At 50.1% G+C, this 24227-nt stretch overlaps 3 protein-coding genes across 8 annotated transcripts in view; 1 reads left to right on the plus strand and 2 right to left on the minus strand.

Moving 5' to 3' along the window:
- Nucleotides 1–347: 347 nt before the first annotated feature.
- On the minus strand, nt 348–7364 carry LOC132647952 (basic proline-rich protein-like). The gene is made up of 3 exons (XM_060367844.1): nt 7225–7364; nt 5332–7192; nt 348–443 (listed from the first exon to the last, which is right to left on the minus strand). The coding sequence occupies exons 1-2, from the start codon at nt 7362–7364 to the stop codon at nt 6406–6408; spliced, it is 927 nt and encodes a 308-aa protein (XP_060223827.1). The 3' UTR covers nt 348–443; nt 5332–6405.
- Agap1 (ArfGAP with GTPase domain, ankyrin repeat and PH domain 1) overlaps nt 6829–24227 on the plus strand; it is a 435843-nt gene continuing 418444 nt past the window's right edge. For 2 of the 6 annotated variants that reach the window (XM_021650398.2, XM_021650399.2), the window contains exon 1: nt 6829–7525. In XM_021650398.2, coding sequence (XP_021506073.1) covers nt 7363–7525 — 163 coding nt within the window. In that variant the 5' untranslated portion in view covers nt 6829–7362. The remainder of the gene's footprint in view (nt 7526–24227) is intronic. The other 4 variants (XM_021650400.2, XM_060368822.1, XM_021650404.2 and 1 more) reach the window with 3 other exon arrangements.
- LOC110556561 (ubiquitin-ribosomal protein eS31 fusion protein-like) lies at nt 21522–22009 on the minus strand. Its single transcript, XM_060368823.1, has one exon. The coding sequence runs from the start codon at nt 22007–22009 to the stop codon at nt 21542–21544; it is 468 nt and encodes a 155-aa protein (XP_060224806.1). The 3' UTR covers nt 21522–21541.

Below are 24227 nucleotides of genomic sequence, written 5' to 3' on the forward strand. Positions count from 1 at the left end.
AATTGTGCCAACCTGTGCGTCTGTTCCCTATCAGTTTTGGATGCGACACAAAAGCCTAGAGTGGCGTTATGAACAAGTTAGCAGTGGGTAACCCATCAGGCCACACAAAGCTGGAGAGACCCCACAGAGGCTATCATAGCTGATAGCTAAGACTAATCTGGCAGCCCAGTTTTTCTTCAGACTATTTTTCAGCTATAACTGATAAATCCAAGATCTGTAACAGACAGACAGTGGCTGGTTTATAAAAGTGTCAAGGATAGAACAGTGTGCCCATTCTCCACTGATGTCCTAGCCCAGCACCTCTGGAGTCTGGGCTTGTGTTACCTTAGGTGGCAAAGGAGACTCTAGGTGGCAGGTGGAATTAAAAGTGCTAATTCGGATGACCTTGAAGTGGAGACATGAGTCTGAATTATCCTCTTGGGCTCAGTACAATCCCAAGGGTCCTGGAGAAGTGGGAAATGAAGGAGAAAGAAGGAATCAGAGTGACAGAATAAGGAGTACTTACTTGTCTTACCTTGGCTGGCTTTGAACAGACGAAGGCCACAAGCTAAGGCACGCCACAGCTGTGAAAAACCAAGATCCCAGCAGGCCCTCAAAAGGGCCGGCAGCCTGTAGATATGTTGATATTGATTTGAGAGCTTGTGTCATACACCTGACCTACAGATAGGCCCTTGTGTTAATGTGGCTGAGTCTGGGTAAGCAAGAGAAAGCTGGTAATGAGGTTCCAGGTGAGCCGTGACCCCCAAACGAGGGCCACCTGGAGGTGACAAGCAGAGCACAGGGGAGTAGACAGCCCAAGGACCTTAGCAACAGGCAAAGCTTGACAAGTGGGGGGAGTAGAGATGCCTCACATTTGCAAGTGCAGTCACACGCATACCACAGTCCTGCAGTTTTTTGGGTACCCTGTAAGTACGTCTAAATCTAGAACAGATCACCTGGGTACAGTGGAGCACATGCATAATCCCAGCACTTGCGGGGTGGAGACAGGAGGATCCAGAGTTTGAAGCTACCCTGGGCTAGTTTTTGAAAGCCATCTCAACGACAATAAAAAGCGAGATTAGATTATCTCAGCATCTAAGGTGTTTTAAAACTAAGTCTAGGGCTGGAGAGAGGGCTCAGAGGTTAAGAGCACTATTTGCTCTATCAGAGGTCCTGAGTTCAATTCCCAGCAAACACATGGTGGCTTACAACCATCTATACTGAGATCTGATGCCCTCTTCTGGTGTACAGGTGTACATTCAGAGGAGCACTCATATACATAAAAACATATAAAACAAACAAACAAAAACTAAGTCTATCCTCTGGTCAGCACTTAATATCTCTGAGCTCCTGTGGTCAGGTATTTACAGACGGGATGGCTTGTTGCCCTCAACATATGCCTATCAACTGAGAGACTTGAAACTGAGCAGCCAGGATCATCTAGAGAGGTTTGTATTCAGACAAGCTCTCTCTGGGTACTCTGGGCTCTTCACATCATTGTGGCCAAGGGCCAAGTCAGAGAGAGAATAAGAGAGAGGAGAAGGAGATAGAGGCAGACCGGAAGAGGAACTGACTGCAAAGCTCTGAACATGAATGTTTCCAAGCTCTCATATCTCACATCAAAGCTTTTACTGTGCACTCTGGCCCTCTTATAGGTAGAGAAAACATGATTACCAGCTTTCTGTGGCCGTGACCCTCACCCCAATCAAAATGTGGAGTGAAACAGTTATGGATTCAGATCCTGCCTCAGTCAGTTGTCTGTGTAGGCTTCATGATGATGATCACAACTTTTTCTGCTGTAGTAACTGAATGTTGTTGTCTGTCTTTTCTAGTTAAGAAAACAACAGCTCCAGAGCCTGTTGGCTCTGAGGAATGCTTTGTGGACAGAGCCTAGACTAAACCACATCAGCTGACCCAGAAGGGAGTCTGAACACATTGAATGCTCAATGTGGTACTGTCGGGGTCTGTGCGTGTCAATTATGTGGCATCTGGTACCAAGTACACAGTCCTGGGTCAGCTACCAACTAGGCACATGGAGTGCTCTGCTCTCCTGTGGTGTCATTTCATCAGACAGTGGCAAAATCCCGAGAACAAATTATCTGCTGTGCTTTCTGCACTCTCCTTCCTCCTGCCTCTCCTCTTGTGACCTCTCCCCCAGGGCCACCAGGAACCTCTATAAAACACTTCCCATTACTGGGCGTCAAGACCTGTGGCCTGTGCTGTAGGTCAGGCTCACATGACTGCCACACACAGCCAAACGGGACTCTCCATGCTCTTCAGCTGAGCATGGAAAGGAGTTGAACAAAACCAGGTCAAGTTCAGGGAAGCCGATATAGCACACTCAAGTCCCCAGACACAGGAGGCTGCGTGCATTTCTCAAACGTTCCTCACAGATCCTTTAGGAGGAGGCTACGGAGCTGTGTTCAAGGGAATATTTTGATGTTTAACGTATGGCTATGAAGTTGTTAGTGTAAATGCCATCATTCATACGGCTGAGCTTTTAACCATGGAGGTATGAAAACTGGATAGAACCTGGAATCTCTCAGGAGACGAACCTCCAGGCATACTTGTGAGTTTCTAGATTGGGTTAAGGTGGGAAGACCCCACCCTACATGTAGATAGCACCATTCCGTGGGCTGGGGTCCCAGACTGCATAATGAGGAGAAACCCAGCTTAGATACCAGTCCTTTCCTTCCTGTGGCCCCACGGTGACCAGCCGGCTCATCCTTCTGCTGCCATGGCTCCACTGCTGTGACGGACAGTACCCTCCAGTTATGACCCAAACAGTCCCTTCTTGTCTCCCCTTTTTTCCTTCCTTGCATTTTTTTAAAGTTCCAGATTTATTTTTATTATTTTAAAATTGTGTATTTATGGCTATAGGAGCTCATGTAGGTCAAGAGTTGGAGCTAGATGGTTACAGATGTGCTTTCTGCACTATTCCTCTTCCTGCCTCTCCTCTTGTGACCTCTCCCCGAGGGCCACCAGGGAGACAGTTACAGACGGTTGTGAGTTGTCTGACATGGATGCGGGGAGCTGAGCTAGGGTCTTCTACAAAAGCAATATATGTTCTTAATTGCTGAGCCATCTTTCCAGCCCTACAAGCTCCAACTTTGGATACTTCTGGTCATTACTTTGAGAGTCATCACATCTCATCAGAGTGAAAGTTCCTTCTGTCAAGGACAAGTCTTGTCAAGGACAAGTCCCTGGATGAGAGGGATTTTCACTCAAAGCTAGAAGAAGCATCACATGGAACATAATTATAGGGTTTGGCTGTATTTACAGGAAAGGAATCAGTAGTAAAAAGCCTAATGAATCCTCCTGGGATAGTTTTGACAAGGCAGCTTCCACTTTAATTGGACTAATCTTTCTCCAGCACCTACTATGTGCTGGACATGGTGAGTGGGCCCTGATGGAAGCCCTTTAGACACTAGGCACTGCAGAATGCCTAGGGGACACGTGGTTCCAGTCTTCATGATGATTGAAGTTTAATGTGGAAACCATTTCTTGGACACCTGCTCTCTATCACGCACTGTTCCAGGGGCTGAGGAGAGAATGGAGGACAAAACAGATGGAATTGTAGCCCTCAGTGACCTTACATCCGAGTTAAGCAAGTAAAGTATAGTGAGTTAGACTGGATAAGTATTAAGAACAAAATTAAGCAAGTGTACATCTGCTCTTTACTGCTGTGAAACACCAATACAAAATTGATGTTAAACAGCATAAGATGATGATCCCACAGTTCCAAAGGTCAGAAGTCAAAAGCAGATTGACAGAGCTCTCGCTCTTCTAGAACTTATAAGACAGCTCCAGGGACCCAATGTTACAACCTTAGAAACAAGCATTGTATCCCATAAGGAAGTGAAACACTAGGCTGGGAACAGGGTTTCCACTTCACAAAGTGTAAGGGAAGGTCTCCAGAGATGGGGGTTTTAGAGTGAATATATGCAGGAAGTGATGTAGCTGGAGAAGGTTTTGAGGTTTGGAGAAGGTTTTGCTCCTGACTGGTGATATCTGGTATACTCAGAGGACAGCAAGGAGGTCAGTGTGCTTGGAGAGGACAGGACGGGGAGGAAGCAGAGGTGGTCTAGTGAGAGGGGTACTCTTATGGCTGAACTGTGCTCCCTCTAATCTCCATGACCTCAGAATGGGACATATTGAGAGACTGACACTTAAAGAGGCAATTAAGTAAAGATCATGTCAATAGGGCTGGCCCCAATTCAACAGGACTAACATCATTCAATGATAGATTAGGATACAATGATAGGATACAAACAGAGGATACTGGGTAAGGACACAGAGAGTAAACAATCATTGAGTTGAGTAGGAGAAACCAACCTTGCTGACACCTTGATCTTAGACTTCTGTTTGAGTTGCGTGGTCTGCTGAGTTTTGACATTGTGGCTTGACCTCCTGAGAGGGAGGTGGGCCCTAAAGCCCACCATTCCTCTTCTGATATGGGTCTCTACCCAGGACTCATCTTTGAAGGACATGAACTCTTATGTTCATATGGAGACACCTGGTCCCTGATGCAACCCCGTGTAACTTGGAATTCAGTTTATGGGTACATAAACCTACCGTTACTCTGCCCACTGCTGTTGCTACAAACAATGAAGTCTTGTGTCTTCTAGTAGGGTCCTAGGGATTGTGATAAGCCAACATACAAGCTTAGCAGGAGAAAGCGCACTGGAGATGCAGCTCAGATACAGAATGCTTGCCCAGAATAGAGGAGGCCCTAGGTTTGATCCCCAGCACAGCATAAACTAGGTGTTGGTGGTATATGCCTATGATCCTATTTAGCATTTGGGAGGTAGAGGAAAGAGGATCAGAAATTCAAGGTCAACCTTGACTACATAGCAAGTTTGGGGCTACCTAGGGCTATGTGAGTCTCAAAATGAAAACAAAAACAAGCTGAGGAAAACAAGACTTCCCAGCTTTTGGTGATCATGGAAGTCAGGAGGATTCTGGGAGTCAGAGAGGACAGGTGACATTGGAGGGAGGGCTTTTAGCAGAGGAGAGTCACAGTTTAGGCTTAGAGGTTAACTAGAAGTACTTTCTTGAGAATGGTCAGTGAGGAAACAGAAAGTAGGCAGATCCCTAGCTTAGTTGTCTATCAGTAATTTGGAGGCTGGATAGTCAAACCTTAGTAGGGTGGTGGAAAGTGAGAAGATTCTGGATCATCCAAAGGCAGAGCTGAGATTATGGGATATAAGAGGACAAGAAGAGAAAGGGCCACACTGCATTTTCAGACTGATGAATGAAAATCTGTACTGCCCTGGACTCTGATGGGAAGAAGGTCACAGGCTTGGGAAGATGTGCAACTTCTAATTTATTTTTTAAAAAGCGGGGTCTCACCTTGAGTCCAGGTGGCCTTGAACTCACAGCAATCCTCCTGTTTCAGCCTCTTGAGTGCGGAGACTACAGGATGCTCACCATGACATAAGCTATATTCAAGCCAACACTTGCTGTTGGATGAGGAGGGACAGGTGGATACATTTGGGATAGAAAATTTAGTGTCATCAACCTCTATATGACACTCAAAGCCATAAGAGACACAGGTAAGTCTGGTATGAAGACCAGTCCCAGGGCCATCCACACTTAAAGCTTAGGGAAATAAACAGGACGCTCAAAAGACGTTGTGAAGCCAGATGTGGAGCAGGGGAGGCCTGGAATTATTTCACAGAGAGGTTTCAAGGTGGGGTAGAGACGAATTGCTTACAGTAGAATGAACCCACATGTCAGCATCTCTATTAATGTCACTGCTAAGGGCAAAGTCAGAGGCTAGGCACAGAACATGCCGGGGCCTCTGCAGTCTTAGGGCCAAGGAAGGCTTGACAAGGAAGGGATAGTACTATCTGAGCAATGGTGGAATCCGGAAGAGAAACCTAAGACCTTGGCTGCCTGGGTCCGCTGGGCTGCCCGTTAGCTTGTATTTGGACCAGGTAAGGCACAGGACACTTGAATCAAGAATGTGGGTGTATTTAGGAAACACCGCGGATGGTGCACAGGGACTCCGCCGTAGTGCACAGACTCAGGATCTCGGACTCGCCCTGGCTCTTTGGAAATTTGCAACAACCTTATTCGCTTGGAGCGGTTGGGATGAGCTCCCAGCTGCAGTGCGGTCCAGCTTCATGGGCTCCTGGACTGAGCTAAGGTGGATTTAGTATCGGGTGAGCCTGCACGGGGCCGGAGCAGAGAAGGCGGCCCTCGAAGACCTGCAGCTTGGAAGCTACAGCACTTTCATGGAAAAGCCTTCCTAGAAGACCCCGTGGAATCGTCCCGCCTGCCATTCCAGCTTCAAGTTCGGTTTATTGATGAAGCGTGGACCCCCGTGCATCCCACGGGAAGGGAAGAAACTCTGCTGGGTCCAAGAAAGGAGGCAGAAAGTTGGCAGACAGGGGAGGGGACTTCACGCTTCTCAGGGGTTCCTTAAGAGATCTGCTGGCAAACAAACAAAAGCGCGGGCGGGAGGGCTTGCGTACCACTTTCCCGGTGCCGAGGCGCCAGGACTGGCACAGGGCAGTGGGGACAATCGAGAGGGCCCAAGGCGGCCAAGAACAGCGCGCAGATCCGCCGGCTGGAGTGGCATCCGAGCACCCCGCGGGGCCCGCCCAGCGCGCTGCGACGCGAGCGCACAGCGCACCCCACGCGCGCGGGCCGGCCGGAGTGAAGGACTACAAGTCCCAGCAAGCCCAGAGGCAGCGCGGGGCGGGGTCTGGCGCAATTCCCCGGGATCCGGCGCGCTGGGAAGCGCCGCGGAGGACGCAGCGGCGGCCGGAGGGCGGCGAGCGCGGGCGGGGGCGGGGCCGACGTGGGCCAGGGCCCTGCGTGCCAGGGAGGGGGCTGGCCGGGCAGCGGCGGGCGGCGCTCGGAGCGGTCTCCGCGGCTGGCAAGGCGCCCACAGCTCGGTCCCGGCTCGGTGGACGGCGCAGGGCAGCCGAGGGCCCCGGCGCGCGCGATAGCGCGGTACTCACAAGCGCGCGGACCCAGCCGCAGCCGTGCGCCCCGGAGCGGAGCGGCCACTGCCCGGGGGCCTCGGCCCCGGCGCTCGCAGCGCCGCGCTGCCTGCGCTTTAATGGCTGCTCGGCCGGCCGGCGCGTAGGGGTGCAGGCGGCTGCGGCGCGGGAAGGCGCCTGAGCGAGCCTCCTCCGCGGCCGGCTGTGCTCCATGGCGCCGCGGTTTCCCCGGACGGCCCGCTGACCCGGGACCCACGTCCCTGCCATGAACTGAGCTCCTCTACTGCCTCACCCGCGGCATTCTTTTTGCGCCTCCTCGGCTCCGTGCTCCCCGGGGGCTGCGGCGCCCCGGGTCTCGGTGGCCCGCGGGCTCCGGGGCGCGGGGCGGCGGCGACGGGGGGCGCGCGGCTTTAGGCGCCGCGCCTGCACCATGAGCTACCAGCAGCAGCTGGCCAACTCGGCTGCCATCCGGGCCGAGATCCAGCGCTTTGAGTCGGTCCACCCCAACATCTACTCCATCTACGAGCTGCTGGAGCGCGTGGAGGAGCCGGTGCTGCAGAACCAGATCCGGGAGCACGTCATCGCCATCGAAGGTGAGGGCCAGGCCGCCTGGGGCTTCAGGAGAGCGCGGGGGAGCGGGCGCCCCTGGTGCGGCGGGGTGTGTGCGCGCGTGTGTGCGTGTGTGTGTACACATGCGGCTGCCCGGCCGAGAGAGCACTGCGGTGCCTCTTGCCCCGCAAGGCCGGCAGTGTAGCCGGCCTGTCAGGGAAGATGGATCGTCAGCGTTCATTTGATAATGGACAATGGAGTCTCTCCTGTGAGAAAGTGGCACGGTGCCGCTGCGTCCTGGGCCGCCCGCATGTCCCGTCCCGGCCCGGCCCAGTCGACGCCTGGGGGCAGCTGCCTGGGATGGCGCCACTCGATCCGTGACAGGTTATCAGGCCGGGCTTGAGCGTCTTGCATGGACATTGAAGATGTGTTTTGAGAAGCGCTGCTGCTGGCGGTGCTGTGCCGGCCAGCCTATTCAGTTGCTTCATGGCTGTCCTTTTCCCCAGTTCTCGGATAGAGGGGAGGCATTCGGAATTGGCGCATGTAGGGAGCCAGTGCGACCCAGGCAGCATCATGTCCCAGTACTGTCGATCTTCCTGCTCTTGTGCAAACTCTGGGCGTTTTGTACAAACGTCCTGGGTCAAATTATAACCCTCCTAGGGAGACAGGGCCCTTCCGCACACTCTTGCTAAAGGGGTCCCTTTAATACATCTGTTCCTTGTGAGCCACCCAAGAGGAGGAGGAAGAGAGGATGATGCTGTTGTCTGTAAGCCTGCGTGTGCACAGAACAGTGTCAGGCAGGGCAGCATCCCTGCAGGGGAGGGTAGAGCTGCCGCTTTGCTCTGGCTCGTGTTCTCTTTGGACCACAGATGGCTCCCGTTTCTCCCTTACTGGGTGCCTGAACTGTTCCCATGTTTTGTTTCTGTGAGTCTGCCATTGCTTACCTGGGGGAGCAGGTGGCGTCTAAGTGGGCAGTGTGGTGTCCTAGTCCAGCCAGTGGATTAGCAGCCTGTCCTCTTGAGTTGCTGTTGGCCAGTGACAGGAAGAGGCCTGCAGGTGGCTTGTCTTAGTATAGTACTGTGCCTGCCAAAGGCTGGTGAGTCCTCTGTTGAGGTCCAGGGGACACATCCAAGTCCAGCAGGAGTGTGTTCAGAAACAGGTGTAGGTACCGCCTTGGGCTCCTTCACCTGTGTGAGAAGACCTCAGCCCCCAGCAAAGCTTGGCTCCTGTGTGGTCTGAACTTCTAACCCTGAAGTGTTTGGGTTTAAAACTTGGCTGCTTGGGTGGAGAAGGTGGAGGCTCTGTTGCTGATCCCCTTGGCATTTGGCAGCCTCATGGACTTGAACCACATCCCAGGCACGCTGGGAGACTGACTATCTATAGGATATATTGCAATTCCAGGGGAGGGTCCAGGCAAGCTCTGTCCTTATGAGGGACTGGCTTTCAGTGCACCTGGTTTCCCTGAGTGTTCACGGCTGCCTGTGGTGACTTGAGATGCTTCCAGACCCATTAAGAACCACGGCTTCTGTGTGTCCTTCAGTCTTGCCCTGTTGAGGGTATTGTCCCCCCTCACCCTTCAGTTGATGGTGAAGAGATGTAGCTGGTGGGTTCCGCTGAGAGCAGTGTCTGGGTCCCTGTCCTGAAAGGTGCTCATGCTTCTCTGATGACTCTGCTCTCTGGCTGCGTGTACAGAAGCCTGATGAAACCCTTTGAAAGCTGGTGCCAGGAATGGAATGCACCTGACTGGAGCGCCTTGCTCCAGAGGAGAGGAAGATTTCTGCTGAGTGTGACTCACTTCCCATTCTTAAAGCTGCACTCTGGGGTCTTGTACTTCCAGTAAGAGGATGTTGTTGTTCTCTCTCTCTCTCTCTCTCTTTTTAATTGTTCTTCCACAATCTTCTCTTCTTGATAGCTTGATATTCACCTTAATGAGTCCAAGCCCTTTTTTGATTATAACTTTTGTCATTCTCAATAAAACTTAAACTGATGGATGAATCCTGCTGGAGACTTTGATAATGCTGTTATCTGTGTTAGGACTAGGAATGCCTATATGATGCCAGGACTGTAGTAAATTCAGAGAGACTGAGGAAACCTCTGTTCTTCGTGCCGTTTGCTTTAACACAGCGGTCTTTCCATGTCAATTTAAGATCTGGGCAGGTCTTACATCTGCTCCATTGATGTTTGACAAGGGGTGAGGGTTGCTGAATTGTGATAGTGTGATGTTCTTGGGTGAGAAAAGAATAAACCATTTTTTTTAATTGGGAACTTCATACATGCACGTAATGCGTTTTGATGAGCTTCACCTCCCAATAACTTCCCATTTCCTCTCCCAACTTTATGTGCTTTTTCACTCTTTTTAAAAACACACCGAGTCCATTGGTGCAGTCTGTATGTGCATGGGTGTAGGACCATCCACAGGACCATAGATTGCTTTTTTAGGGATCACGTCCTTCAAGAAAACTGACTCTTCCTCCGTGAAGCGGTCATCAGTTGGCAGTAGCGCTTCAGCTAGGGGTGGGACCTCACGAGCCCCTTCCATCCATGCTGGGACCCTGGCAGGTTTGGTCTTGGTGCGTTTGTTCATGCACACAGTGCTGGCACGTCTAGCAAAAACTGTTCTGCTGCAGGCGTCCACCATAATCTTGCCGACCCCTCTTCTGCAATGGTTCTGAGCCTTGCTAAGAGGGAGGGAGTGTTATACAGATGCTCCATTTTTTTGTTCTCTGCTTATTGGCCAGTTGCAGGGTCTCTGATACTCTCTGTATACTGCAGGAATAAGCCTCTCTAATGGGGACTGAGAAGTGCAGTAATTTGTGGGTATAAAGATTAATTTAGGGAGAAGTTCATTGCTGTGTCCATTTAATAGAATAATAGTGTTAGGTTTTCCCCTAGGGCCAAGGCCTAACAGGAGTTTTTGGTCTAGCTTACAGTATCTGACATAGAACACATATTGTGGACTAGGATTTAAATCCAGCCAGAGAGTAGTTGGTTACTCCCGTAACAGTAACATTTGTGCCACTAATGTAAATATTGCCACACGCCAGGGAATGTATCTTGCCAGCCCAGTCACTGTTGTAGCTTGTGGGATTCACAGCTGGGCAAAGCTGTCAAATACTTTTCATTCTTGGTAGCATAAATAGAACCTTCCAGCACTGTGAAAGCTAACCAGTGGGGATGAAACCTGAGGTCAATACCAGCTTGATTTCTCCATGTCTTATGACGCAAATGTGTATGTGGTGTTTTCAGCAATAAAGGGCTTACTGTCAGATTCTAGAAGTTAACTAAGAGTGATGGCAGTAAGCTGTAAGGAGGGTCTATTCGGGGGTCTGTGGTATCTCACTGATGAGTAACTCTTGGAGGGCTGGAGAGATGTTCAGTGGTTAAGAGCAGTTTTGCTCTTCCATAGGTTCTAACTTCAGTTTCCAGTAGTCATGTCAGATGGGTACCTCTAACTCCAGCTCCGAGGAGATCTGATACCCTTTTTTGGCCCATTCGAACGTGAATACCCGCAGACACAGGCGTATGCTGCGCATGTACACTCCCCTCCCCCAAATCTTCACTGATGCTGGACTAGCAAGGATGCATTGCCTTGATGGCACAAGATGACATAAGCTTGGAGAGATCATGGCCAGAGCATGTCCTGGACAACGCAGTAACTGAGGCGAAACCCCATTCCTGTCAGACAGACTCTGTCCCCTTGTGACTAGGAGTGAACCTGAGAGTCTGCAAAATGTGAATCTTTCAGGAAAGGATATGCATATCATTGTAAACGTTAAAAAAATCACTTGTCTCACAAAACTAAACCTGTCATTTACAGAGCTATCTAGTTAGACCTTTCTTTCATCTGTGGCCCCCTCATTAAGGCCTTTCGATTGTCACAACAGGAGTCCTTTTCTGCCTTAGGAGGACTTTTGAAGCTACAGTTTCTGTGTTCACATTGAATACCAGCATTTGGCTCTGCCATTGTGTGTTTAAAACCTCGCTGCTTTCTGGCATCTACGTGAATTTTTGCTCTTGGGGTAAGGAATGACCTTGGGAAGAGGATGTTTTGGTTGCTCTTCATGTCACAGAGAGAGAGATGAAGTCGATTTTGGCATTCTTGGAAAAATCCCTTAAAGATGGACAAAATGTATTTTATGTAGTTGTAAGAACCCACTGAAATTCCCAAATAACAATATTTGAAACTGTTTTCTTTAGCTTTTTTTTCTTACTCTGAGAATCTACTTGACTCCCGAATCTTTGGGATTTAAGGAAACATTAATGACTGGTTTCACACTGAGCCCAGCGGATTTCTGGGGGTGTTTCGCAGAGGCGTGGCTTGCTGTGGGATATAGCACGTATCAGCCTATGTCTAGAAGTGAGCCTGGGACTTGCCTCACCTCCATCAATCCTCCTGTGTAAGCTTCCTGTCTGGCTTGTCAAAGACGCTCTGGGGTGGATGGGTTGAAAGCGCACAGCCAGCCGCCTCTCTTGTTGAGTAAAACTTGTCTCTCTTTTAAGGCTGAAGCCTCTGTTAGCAGTCGCACGTTGTAATTCAGCTGCCAGCACCAGAGCCTAGTGCTCGCTCAGTCAGCCCTGCAGTGTGCTTCAAGCTTACCAGGCACTGCCAGGACATTCAGGCAGGCTCTGAGGGTGAGATACTCCTGCTCCTCAGTGTTCATGCTGCTGTTCTCCCTAGGTGGCCCATCTGTAGACACCTGTGTTCTGCCCAGGTCTATCACAGGAGGACCAGAGGAGGGAGGGTACGGTCCTTTCATGCTCCTCTTAAGTGTACATGCATTATGTGCAAGTTTGATGGCTCTTTGGTAGCGTGTTAGCTGCAGCATTTGGGAAACCTTGGAGGGTGGCAGGTAGTCTGCTCGGTGCCATCATGCAGCTGTGTCGTTGAACATCCGTGCCCTGTGGAGTGCTGAGTACCTAACCTGTGGTATGTCATGTTATCAAGCGGTAATCCCAAAGCATAGCTACTCCCTGTAGTGTGACAAAACACACTTACCCCAGAAAGGGATCCCATGACAGACCAAAGTATATTATACCACAGTCCAAATTGGTGAACCAATGAGTTTTATTGGGGTTACTTACAAGAGCAGAAATGACTCAAGCACAGCTGCATCACCAAAGCCCACTTTAGTCCAGGTGGTTCAAAAAAGCTGGCACCGTGGTACACTACACAGCCTGCAAGTACCTCAACAGGTTGGAGAGTGTCCTTTCTGAGGGACTCTGTAGGTCTAAACCTTTTCTAAGCAGTTCCACTGGTTTCTGTTTCTTCCAAGCAGCTGGTTTGATTTCAACGTCTTCTTTGCAGCTTGGTTTGTCTGCGAGGAACTTCTCAGCTTTTGTTTACTCTGGGAGGAGGGCCCTAGTGAATCTGCTCAGTTTCAGGGACTTCCTGGAGCTCTTTGAGTTGTTTCCCTTCCTGTTTAGAGAGTTTGCCTGCTGGATGGGATGTTCCAGTCTCAGCGGAAATTGTTTCACAGTACACCTTTGCAACCTGGGAAGTGTAGAAAATGTAACCTGAGCTGAGCTGCCTGGGCCAGACTGCATTGTATGAGGTAGCTTTGGAGCCCCTGCTGTGTGTATTCCCTTAGCCATTTGTCTGTATACCCTTGACCCAGGAAGAGACAGGTTTGAGGATGCCCCAAGTAACCAACACGTCTGGTTCTCTGTAGAGTTGCTCAATGCAGTGAACTTGGAAATTGGTAAGAGTTTGTTTAGTCTGGTTGCTGCAGGTGTGTGTGTTTAGGGAAAAAAGTTTCTTCCTACTGCCACGGCGAGTCTCCTCTTCCTTGGGCTCCGTCCATATGCTGGTGGTAGCATTTCAGGTGTAATCAGTGTGGCAGTTTCGCCACCTCCTTTGGAAACCGCTCTGTTGGCTAGGTGTTGTTTTCTGTTGAAACCTTATTCACAACCAGTACTCACAATATAGTGGTGTCTTTTAGGTATGGTATAGATGCCCCTTCTTAGAGATGCCATGAGGCCTGGTGCAGGTCATTGCTAACCACAACTGTCTTTGCCTGCTCATTTGCCAGCTGCCCTTTGCTCAGCTACTGTCCTGCTTCCAGCCAGGAGAACTGGGAGCTCCAGAGGACAGAATGCAGGCCTCGCTCACATTTGAGTCGTCAGTGTCTGTGCTTGGCACTGGGTGGCTGTTTCCTCCGAGGCACAGGTCTCTTTGTGCCTCATGGGGGGTGGGCGGAACTGAGTTATCCTCCTGCAGAAGTGAAATCTTTGTCCAGATCATAGAAGTTGAGGCTGGGCAACATTTGGATCTAGATCATTAGCTTCATGGGACCAAAGTGCCATGACTTTTTTTATTGTGTGAGGTAGGGGAAAGAAAAGCTGATAAATTTTGGTGGCTTTTCTAAATCAATGGTTTGCAAAGGCTGGTAGTTCTTTCTGACAGGAGCTGGTTAAATTCAGAGAATCAGCATGACCCAGAGGGATCAGTGAGAGACAGGTTGTGTCACTGATGTCATGGAGACTGTCACTCAGTGATTCTCAAATTTAAATGTGTAAGCAAATGACATTGAGGGCTTGCAGAACTATTCCCTGGTTCTGTAGGGCTGGAGTGGACCTGGGAACCTGTATTTCTAAGAAGGTCTACAGCCCAGGGACCTTTCTCTGGCTGGGCACTTGTTCTGGCCTGCAGTGTTCACATCCAGCAGTGTGGGCCCCACTAGTTGCCCAGAAAGTTGCTAATGACAAAAAGTTTGAACAGTGATGAAGGACTGGAAGCCAGGTTGAATGGTTTCAAGTGCAAGTTCAGGTTGTCTTTGTGATTGTCATAGAAGACAGTTGTGAGCACCCTCAGTGTGGGGTTCTGGAGGTCAGGGGACAATAGTCCTCTCTAGAAGAGGGTCCAGTAGAGAGTCAAACTCCTGGTGGCTCATTTCCTCCTGACTCACAGGTTGTGTTTCTGTGGACCTCTTCCTCTGGCTTTTCTGCACAGCCTTATGGGTGTGTAGTGGAGTTCACCAGTCTTTGCTTTTAATGATATTTTGTAATGATACATTTTGTTACCACTATTTCCCAGCAATGGAGAACATCTATAAGAGAGAGGGCTGCATGTTATCAGCAGCTCACAAGAGCCACGGAGAAGCCTGAACGGAGAAGCCTGAAGGAAGTGACTCAGGGAAGAGAGGCCGGGCCTGCAGCTGTAGGGGCACAACAAAACTTGTGGCCTGTCACTGCTGCCTCGGTTTATGTCCAAACCAGACATTTTCTTCTGCGGCCACCAGATCCCTTGCTTGGCATCACTCCTTTCCTGCATGCCCTGCGGGTTTCTATAGTTTGCAAGTCTCATTCTGGCTGGCTGCTGCTCCCTGTTTTTTGTTTGTTTGTGTATTTCTGTTCTGTTAATTTAAACAATTTTGAGTTTATGCAGATTTTTTTTAAAATTTCTCGATTCATTTCATTCCTCCCATCAAACCCTCTCATGTTACTGTCACCCCCAGGGTCTTTCAAATTCATGGCCTCCTTTTCTTTCATGCTCAGTGTGTGTGCGTTGGTGCATGCGTGTGCTTCATGTGTGCGTGTGTGTGTGTGTGTGTGTGTGTGTATTCCTAAATACAGAAACACAGCCTGCTTAGCCTGTGTGATGTACATATATCTGATTTTGGGCTGGCTGCTTGTTATTGGATAACCCATTGAGGGACCTCTTCCTTGGGGAAGGCTATGTCTCCCACTCTCAGCATTCCTTAGTTGCCTATAGGTTTTTTTCTTTTTTTGGTCTGGGGTTGAGGCCTCATGATCTTTCCGTCTTCCACGTTAGCATGTCTACTGGCGTCATCTTGTTCAAGTGACATTCAGGAGCCATGTTGGTGAGACTTCATGGGTGTAGGTTTTCTGACATCTCTAGGAGATGTTTGCTACCTCACAGCAAACTTGTTGTTCCTCTGGCTCAGACTTTCTGCTCCCCAGCTCCCCTTCCACAGCGATCTCTGAATCTTAGGTACAGGAGTTGTATTGCAGATCTGTCATTTGGGACTGAGCTACACAACTCTGCATTTTGATTATTTGCAGTTTTCTGCAGTGGTCTCTGTCTTTTGCAAAGAGCAGTTTCCTTGATGAGGGGTTATAGTTACATCTACCTGTGGGTGTAAGCATAAATGTTAGAATTAGTTTCAGATTTTGCTGCTTTAGTAAAGTGATAGTTGTCGGTTCTCCTCCTCCTTCACTAGGCCAGGGTAATTGGCTAGGTTTCTGGTATAAGGTATGATCTCTTTCTTGTTGGGTGAGCCTTAAGTCCAGTTGGAGAACTGTTGGTTATTGCCAAGCTGTGTGTGCCACTACTGTGCCCTTAGGCTGCTGTGCCATGCTTTTTTTTTGTGCTTTGTAGGTGTCATAGCTGGGTAGGATTTTTGGGTGCTTCTCTTCGTTGGAAGCTTGCACGACACCTCTGGTACATAAGAGCTAGTCCTAAAGGAGAAGGCTTTCGGGTCACAACCAGCTTGGATCTTTGTGGTTCTTCACGGATGTCTTCAGCAGCAGGGCTTTTTACCTTTTACCTTGGGGGCACAACCAAGGCCAGTAGCAGAAGCCTCTACTGGTTTTGGAGTTTCTTGGACGGTCCTGAACAACAGCGTAAGAGGGGGCGGGGCCTCATGTCTGGTGTTAAAACTTTTGATAGATGGTATATAGCTTTTGGAGGGACAATTGTCAACCCGGACGGGAAAATTTCATTGAAACTATTTTATGTATATTTGTATCCTGACTTGTGTCTATTATAAGTATTTTTAGCTAGATAATAGTATGGTTTCTTACGACCTTTTCAGATATCCTTACTATTATTTTACCCCTTTCTCTTCCTCTTCTGTGTTTACCTACCCCCTTTCTTAATTAGAGCCTTTTCTTTTTCCCTTTTCCCTCCTTAGATCACTTGTACCTGCTAGTCCCCTCTCTGTTGTTTTTGTTTCCTGGTTCCAGCACTCAGACAGGCCTGTGTCCCCTCTGCCCCCTTGACACTCAGGACCTTTGCGCCCCCAGCCTAAGTCATTGAGTCTGGAAGAGCCGGATGAGGCTTAGTTATTTCTAAAGCCCAGGTTTGGGGTTCCAATCTGGTGCTTAGCTGCATAATTCCTCCTTTTTGTTAAGTACCTTTCTCGGAGAAGGAAAATGCACTCTGCAGATGTTAATCTCAGATCTTTGCAGCATCTGTTATTTTCGTTCTAGGGCTGGAGAAGAAAGGCTTTGTGTGGTGCTGCAGGGAGGCCTGGCCTCTGAGGGGATGGGAGGGACTCTCGGTACCACTTGCGTAGTGCCCTGGAGCCTGGCCTCAGATATATGCCTTTCTTGAGATTGGAGAGACCCTATGGATAGGGCCCTCGTAGTCTTTTAGCTGCAATCTCTTTCCCTTCCTGTGCTGTCTGCTCACAGCTGACCAAGGCCAGAGTTCAGAGGGGCATCGGGGTTGTGTCTGGAGCTAGGGCAGGGGGAGCAAATACCACGTGGGCAGAAGAGGCTGTTAATGGAGCCTCTGAATAACCAGCCAAATAGCTTGTTTGTGTGCAGGGTCAGGGCATTTTCCGTAGAGAGCAGACTAAATATAGGCTGGAGGGTGGGGACCAGGACCCAGGAGGGGCTGTCATCTCCCTGGTATTGTTTCTTCCTCTGCAATCAGGACTCCACCAGCCCTGAACAGGTGGCCACCCCGTGCTCTGGGAGCAGCTTGGGTTTTTGTTTAACAGGCTCATTTGCACATTTCACACTTCTCCGGCTGTTTGGTAGGGATCGTCTTTTTCGGGTGGCAGTGTTGGAGTGTGTGTTCAGTGTTTCTGCACAAGCAACTGTCTCGTCCTTAAAGCTGCTCATGGTGGCTGCCTGTCACTACCGTCATGGGGAGGAGCTCTTTAAGGGTGGGAGACACTTAGCTTCTGGGAGAAGGATTCAAATACTTACTGTGTGCACAGCCGTTTCTCTCCAGTCATGCCGGCATTCCGTGGGGCTCCAGCAAATTGGAGGATGCTGAGAACAGCTTAGGGCAGGCAGGCCTCACCAAACCTCTTGCCATCATGGTCTCAGATCACAGTGGAAAAGGGAAGTGGTCATTTTGGGAATGTTTAGTTTTGGTGCAGGCATTTTAGTTTTACTGAATGTGGGCATCCTCACTGAGGATGCTTGGAAAGAACTTAGCATGTATTTCCGTTTCCACAAGAGTCCCCGTCGCTGTCAGGAGTGCGGACCTGTGTTGGTTACAGTTGTGATTACAGGGACAGGATACCTGACAAGAGCAGCTTAGGGAAGAACACGTTTACTGTGAAGTCCATTGCAGCAGGGAGAGCATCGTCACCATGGAGACAGGGCACCGTTGCACCACAATCAGGAAGCAGAGAGAGGTGGATGCTGGGGCTCAGCTCACGCTCTGCTTTTGACTTAGCCTAGGATCCCGGACTATGGGATGGCGCCGCCCACGTTTACCTGTCTTCTCACCTTAGTTACCCCAATCTGGAAACTCCCTCGTACACATGCCTGCAGCTTCATGTCCTCAGTCACATTGGCGGCCAGTAGTAACTATTATGCCCGTGTTGCTTTAAAGCCCTGCTGTGTGAGTTGTGTGGCTCCTGGAAGCTTGCTTGCCTACCGTTGGCACTGACCAGAGGTCCTGGGCTACTGCAAGGCAGCACCCTGGCTGCTCTTGCTGTGTCTGTTCTGAAAAGTCAGTGGCCTCATCATTTCCAAGGGCTTGGGAATGGTGGGATTGGCAGGACACAGACTCCATCACTTCCAGGAGCCTCTTGTTTTGACATATAACAAGGACACCCACGTTACAGGAAGGAAGGTTTTGCATACTAACTGAAGTAGACCAGGCATGGGTGGCAGGGACAAGGCTCAGCTGTGCCGTGGGCTTCTTGTTCCACTGACGGGCACGTGGCTGCATCTGGTCTTGGCTCTTACAACTGTCTCTGCAGGGCATGTGTGTAGATGAGTCTTTTGCCCACTTGTGTCCTCATTTCTGTTGGGTACAGGCTGGAAGGGAAGCTGGGTCCTCCGGTTTTCTCCTTCACTCTGCACACAGCAGGCAGGACAACGGTGGGTTCACTTGAGTGCACTCAGCATGGTGGGCTGGTTGTTGCCTCGCTGTGCAAAGCTCATCCGCTTCACCTTCGGAGTTAAAGATCTCTTCTGCCCCTGGCTTACGCATCACGTTTTTCAGTTCTAGCACTGCCCAGATAACACGCTGTTTGTAGCTGTGTGTGCGGCCCTGCAGTGAGCAGCCGTGTCCTTGGGTTGAGACTGGAGTTCGGCCCCCATGGGCTCTGCCTGGCCTGGGGTGGACCTTGAGCCGTTGGGGCATGTGGTCAAGTGGCGTCCCCTCACCCTCCGCACCCTGCCCTGGGGTTGAGTACTGTGCTCTCCTTGGTATTTCAAAGGCAACTGGCTGTGGAGCTTGGCCCCAGCTGTCTGTGGTCCTAATGACAAGGTATTAGCACTGTTCAGTTGCTGTTGTTTGTACAGTTTAGAGCTAAGACACAAAGGAAGAAAGAAAAGCCAAGTGTTGCCAACTGGATTCTCAGGGGGGTGTTTTCTTTGTTCTTGCTGCTCTGTCCCAGGAGCGGCCCCTCCCCCTCTGTACAGCCCTTACTGTGCTGGGCCAACCAGGAAGGACATGGATCAGGGCTGTGTGAATTTCTCCAGTGGCTTTGCAAAGACAAATATTTATTTTGAGGGCTGGTGGTGGGAGGGCCTCGCTTATCCTCACTTTGTTTGGGATGGGAAGAAAGTTAATGTGGGAGCAATAGAGAGTTTTTATCTAGTCCTTGCAGCAGGCAGGGCTGGGCTGGCGGGTTGGTGGGCTGGCAGGGGAGCAGGGCATTGATTTTTTTTTTTTTTTTTTTTTCCTGCTGGTTGGAGGTCAGGAGGTTTGGTCCTCAGAAGCTTGGAAGCAGGAGGGTATGAGAGGCCTTTCTAGGTCTACACAACCAGCATGGCAGGAGCGGACTAGGACCACTGTGCAGGGCAGGGATGGTGGGGCTGTGGAACCCTGCTCAGGTTGTAGGCAACAGTTGTGAACGGTTGCTCTCCGGGTTTGTAAGGGAGGCGGGTTGGGGGCAGGGGACCAGGCACAGGTTTGGCATGGGTGGGAAAATTCTAAAAGATGTGGCAGAAGGGCAGCCTAATAGTGCCTGTGAGCCTTGGGGTACAGGAGGAGGTGGTGAGGAGGCTGCGGTTTTATTCTGGCAATGTGGGATCAGGGGCTGTGAGGTTTGGGCCGAAGGGAGGTATACTTAGTCACATGATGGTTCTGTGGGATTTGCCTCTGTCTGCAGGGATGGGCTTTGGAGGTCTGGAGAGGCAGGGAGAGTATTGCAGCCTCTTGCTGGCTCTAGATTATTATACAGGTGTTTTTGAGATACACAGCAGTCTCTTGTGCATGTGATTGCTGTGGCCTAGCTCTGTGGGCTGAATTGGCCCAGGTGTGTGCAAACTGATTGAGCATCTGCAGGCTCCGGGTTTGCAGTAGTCCCCTAAGTGTCCTGACCAAGCAGACTTAGGTGAAATGCACTAAGTATGTGCCACAGGGTGCCTGCTTGATGCATCTGTCTATCAACGCCAGGTGTGTCTATTTGGTCACATAAAGACTTTAATCCATGGAATTCCAGCCTTGAGATACAGAGCTTGCTGCTGGCCTGCTGTGAGTGAGCTGAGGGTGGGCACTGCTGAGGCCGCCAGATGGTTGGAAAGCTTACAGCAGGATGGGCCTAAGGGCATTGATAGACACCGAGCCCTCCTCAGCCTGACGCTCAGAAAGCTGTCATGGCCGCATTCGTAGCTGGGGCTGCTCTTCCAGAACCTGACGTCCATTGTTGTGCCTGGCAAGCCTAAGATTTTCGGGTTGCACGTGGCCCTGCTAGAGAAAGCCAAGGGAGAGCCACAAAGCCTTGGTTCTGTTGAAAGCTGGGGCGCCCTTCCACCTGTCAGCGGCACTGGCTTGTGTTTGGTGTTGAGGGAGTGGTTAGAGTGCCTGGTTCCCCTGAGTGATTCGGCCCTCCTGTGGGCACCTTTCTCAGCACCCACCACGTCTGTCAAGTAGAGAGGACAGCTCACTCAAAAAGGGCTTGAGGTTTGTGTGACCAAGTGGGTTCGCACCAGGTGATTTGGTTGCTAACTCAGCACATCCCAGGGGAGTCTTTCCTTCAGCATTTTAGGACGAAAACCTGAAGCATGCAGAGGAGCCGAATGGCTGCTGGGTGAGCTTTCCATGCCACCACACTGTGTCCCCGTGTCCCTGCCCTGAGGGCAACCCAGCAGACTCTGTCCACAGCAGAGTTTGTCAAGACAGATGCAGCTGTGGCTTGGAGCTCAGAGGGTCCACTTGTGTGGGTAGGTACAGTGGAGACAAGGTGCCCATTTACTGGGGATTGAATGAGAGGCCGTCTCAATTTTCTGTGAATACGGGTGTAACATACACTGGGGAGGACAGGTTTTTTTTTTTTTTGTTTGTTTGTTTTTTTTATTGTGTTAGCCCTGATACAGTTCACAAATGAGCCCAGAGGGAAGCCCGAGGCCTGACTTACTAACAACACACACACAGTTTGCACTTGCATGCATGTATGCACTCATGGGAAGCCAGCGGCCTGACTTAACACCATGCACAGACACAGGCATGCACGCACGCGCACACACACACGTGCACATTCTTTTTCTCTTTCTGTGTGTGTGTGTATCTGTGTCTGTGTGTTTGGAGGGCCCCCACATGTTAATCTTGGTGGCTTGGGGGTGTCCTAGTATTGCTTTTTACGAGTGGTTGTTCTGCAGCAGAGCACAGAGACCTCCCTGTGATGTTGTGTCTGATTTCTAGAAGCAGACTGGTGATGTCTTTAGGATGGAAGCCTTGATGGCTCTGCTTGGCCTGCTGGGGACAGAAATGCCAGCCTGCGGGTCTGCCGAAGGCTTCTAGTGCACCAGCCTTGAGGAGAGTGCTTACTCCTCTGTGCCTCCATTTGTGTGTCTAAGACCTTTGGGGTTGGACTTGAGTCTTTTTATTTATTTATTTTTTCTCTCTCTCTCTTTCTTTCCTTCCTTCCTTTTTCAGTTCCTTCTTTTTATTAACTCATACACAACTACTTATCTTCTGGTTTGCTGAAGCAGTAAGTCAGACAACACTTGCCACAGTAATGTCTGTCAAAGTGGCTAGCCATGAAAACTCCAGCACCACATTCATCAGAAGGACACTCTCGATGAAGCTGACTGATTTTGCCATTTTCGTTCACATTATAGTATTTCAGAACAGCCAACTTAACCTTCTTCCTCTTACGCTTATTCTTCTTGGGAGTGGTGTAAGACTTCTTCCTTTTCTTAGCACCACCACGGAGTCTCAACACAAGATGAAGGGTGGACTCCTTCTGAATGTTGTAGTCAGACAAAGTACGGCCATCTTCCAGCTGCTTTCCAGCAAAGATCAGTCTCTGCTGATCAGGAGGAATTCCTTCCTTATCCTGGATCTTGGCCTTAACATTTTCTATAGTGTCTGAGGGTTCAGCCTTGAGCATGATGGTCTTCCCCGTAAGGGTCTTCACAAAAATCTGCATCTTGTCGGGGGCTCCACCGCAGATGGCAGATCGGAAAGGTTATTTATTTTTTTGAGACAGTCTCATGTGACCCAGGCTGGCCTCAGATTCCCTGCATGTTTGAGGATGATGTTAAGCGGCAAATCCTCCTGCCTTCACCTCCCAAGTGCTAGTGTTACATGAGGGTGTCGCCACAGCAAGTACTGTTATTGTTAGTTATTATTTGAGGCGGGCTCTTGCTGAGTTGCCCAGGCTGGTTTTGAACTTTTGATCTCCCTCAGTGGTGTTGGGATCACTTGTGTTAGCCACCATGTCTTGCTCCAGCTTTGGTTTTAAGGGTTCTCCTGCCTCTGCAGTGACTCACCCATTACTCCTTTGTTCCCGAACTCAGGACCACATCCACCCGGTGTGGTTGGAATTGAGAGAGACTGGACCGCTGTAGCCTATCTCCCCAAGTGTCACCCACAAAACCGCCTCCATAGCCAGCATAGTCAAGGGGAAGAATGATCTCAGCAGAGAAATAGCCAAAAAAGAAGGACACGCATTGTATGTGCCTGTTGTGTGCATGGCATGTGGCTGATAGAGATTCATGTGCCTTTCGTCGAGTGCACATCCAGGAACTCAGTGGGACTCCTGAGTGTGTGTGCACAGGGTCTGCTGGCCGAGACACCCCAGAAATAGTCTTTAGTGCCTGCACCAGATCTAATGTACCAGGTTTGTATCAGGTGTGGATAAGTAGGGTGTGTGTGTGTATACACATGCATACTTTCTCTCTGTGAGAGCAGAGGCAAGTGTCTATCTTGTTCCACGATGGATCCTGGATCCTGGCCCTGCATCTGAGGCAAGTGTGAATGACAGGATGGGATGAAGCAACAAAACTCACACTGCTGGGATGAACACTGGTGTGGCTTGTGCCACAGGGCGTTCTGTGTCCTGTAACCAAATGTCGATGTCTGAAATAGCGCCTGCCTTCAGGGTCTGCAGGAAGATGCCCCTCCAAGCTAATTTTGGCAAACTTTTTCAGAAACCTGTCTAGAAGATCCTTTTTCCATGGTTACGGTTACCTTGGCTCTTGTTATATAACTCTTCTTAGGTTCAGAATCAATCGAGGGTTCCATTTTTTTTTTTTTTTAAATATGCTCTAAGCCACAAGACTGAGCTGTCTTTTATTTATTCTGAATGTAAAACTAGGGGTTTTCATTAGGTGTTTGAGTTTATTTGAGAAGTTGTAGACTGTGATGTCACGGAAATGCTCTTGGTGAGGTGTGCCCACAGCAAGGCTGCCAGGACTTGGGCCACAGGACACATTGTATGTCCCTGAGTCCAGAGTCTGGCTTCTTGTTCTTAAGAGCACTGGAAAGATGGTCTAGGGAAGGCAGGGGAGATCAGCAGACTCCCCCTTCACTCAAATCTCATGGAAACACTGCTGTCTGTTCACGGATGGGGAGCCTTGTGCCTGTTAAGATATCTGGCATTCTCTTCTGAGCTTGGTGGGGCGGTGGCTCCTTTTTCCAGGGGCTCATGTGTAGAGTTCTGCTGTCACTTCTGGGTCTTCAGAGCTCTGAAGAAAGCAGCCGGCCCACGTCTGTTTTGCCATGCAGAAGTGGGCTGTCACCCAGCATGAGGTGCACACTGTCCCCTGCATCTTCCCAGGGCTTCCATTCAGGGTTAAATCCTTCAGGAGTTCTTAGGAAGAGAGGGTGTGAGCTTTGCAGGGAGCAGAGCTGGGGCCAGGGAGAGGTCAGCTGCTGGGGTGGGCAGGTTTGGCTCCTGGATCAGGTCTGCTCCAGCAGCAGGGGTTGGTTTTGCCTTGTAAGTGACACCATTGCCTGCAGGCATCTCTTGACAGCTGCTCCTGCTTCTGGATTCCAGAAATTTCTGTTAAACACTTCATGTACTACTTACTCTCCTCTCATTTCGTCCTTTTGTCTACTGCCAGCTGAGGGCTCTCTGTTGGACCCCGTGCTAATATCTTCTTTGTTATAACCTAGCCATGATTGAAGCGGTGGAACCCCCATTTTTAGGTCAGGCACCCAAAGGCCATGTGTTCTTGGCAGTGTCCGAGGCAGGATCTGAACCCAGGACTCCCAGCACCAGTCACAACAGCTATGTTGTAGTGAAGCCAGATGAAAACAGAAGCAAGAAGGCTGGCCTGCGAGCGGGCAGAGGGCCACTGAATGGGCAGAGGGCCGCTTTCCGTAGCTCCACAGCTCTGACTTGTGGGCCACCCTCCTCAGAG

This window comes from Meriones unguiculatus, chromosome 15 (assembly GCF_030254825.1).
Source record: "Meriones unguiculatus strain TT.TT164.6M chromosome 15, Bangor_MerUng_6.1, whole genome shotgun sequence".
NCBI classification, from domain to species: domain Eukaryota; kingdom Metazoa; phylum Chordata; class Mammalia; order Rodentia; family Muridae; genus Meriones; species Meriones unguiculatus.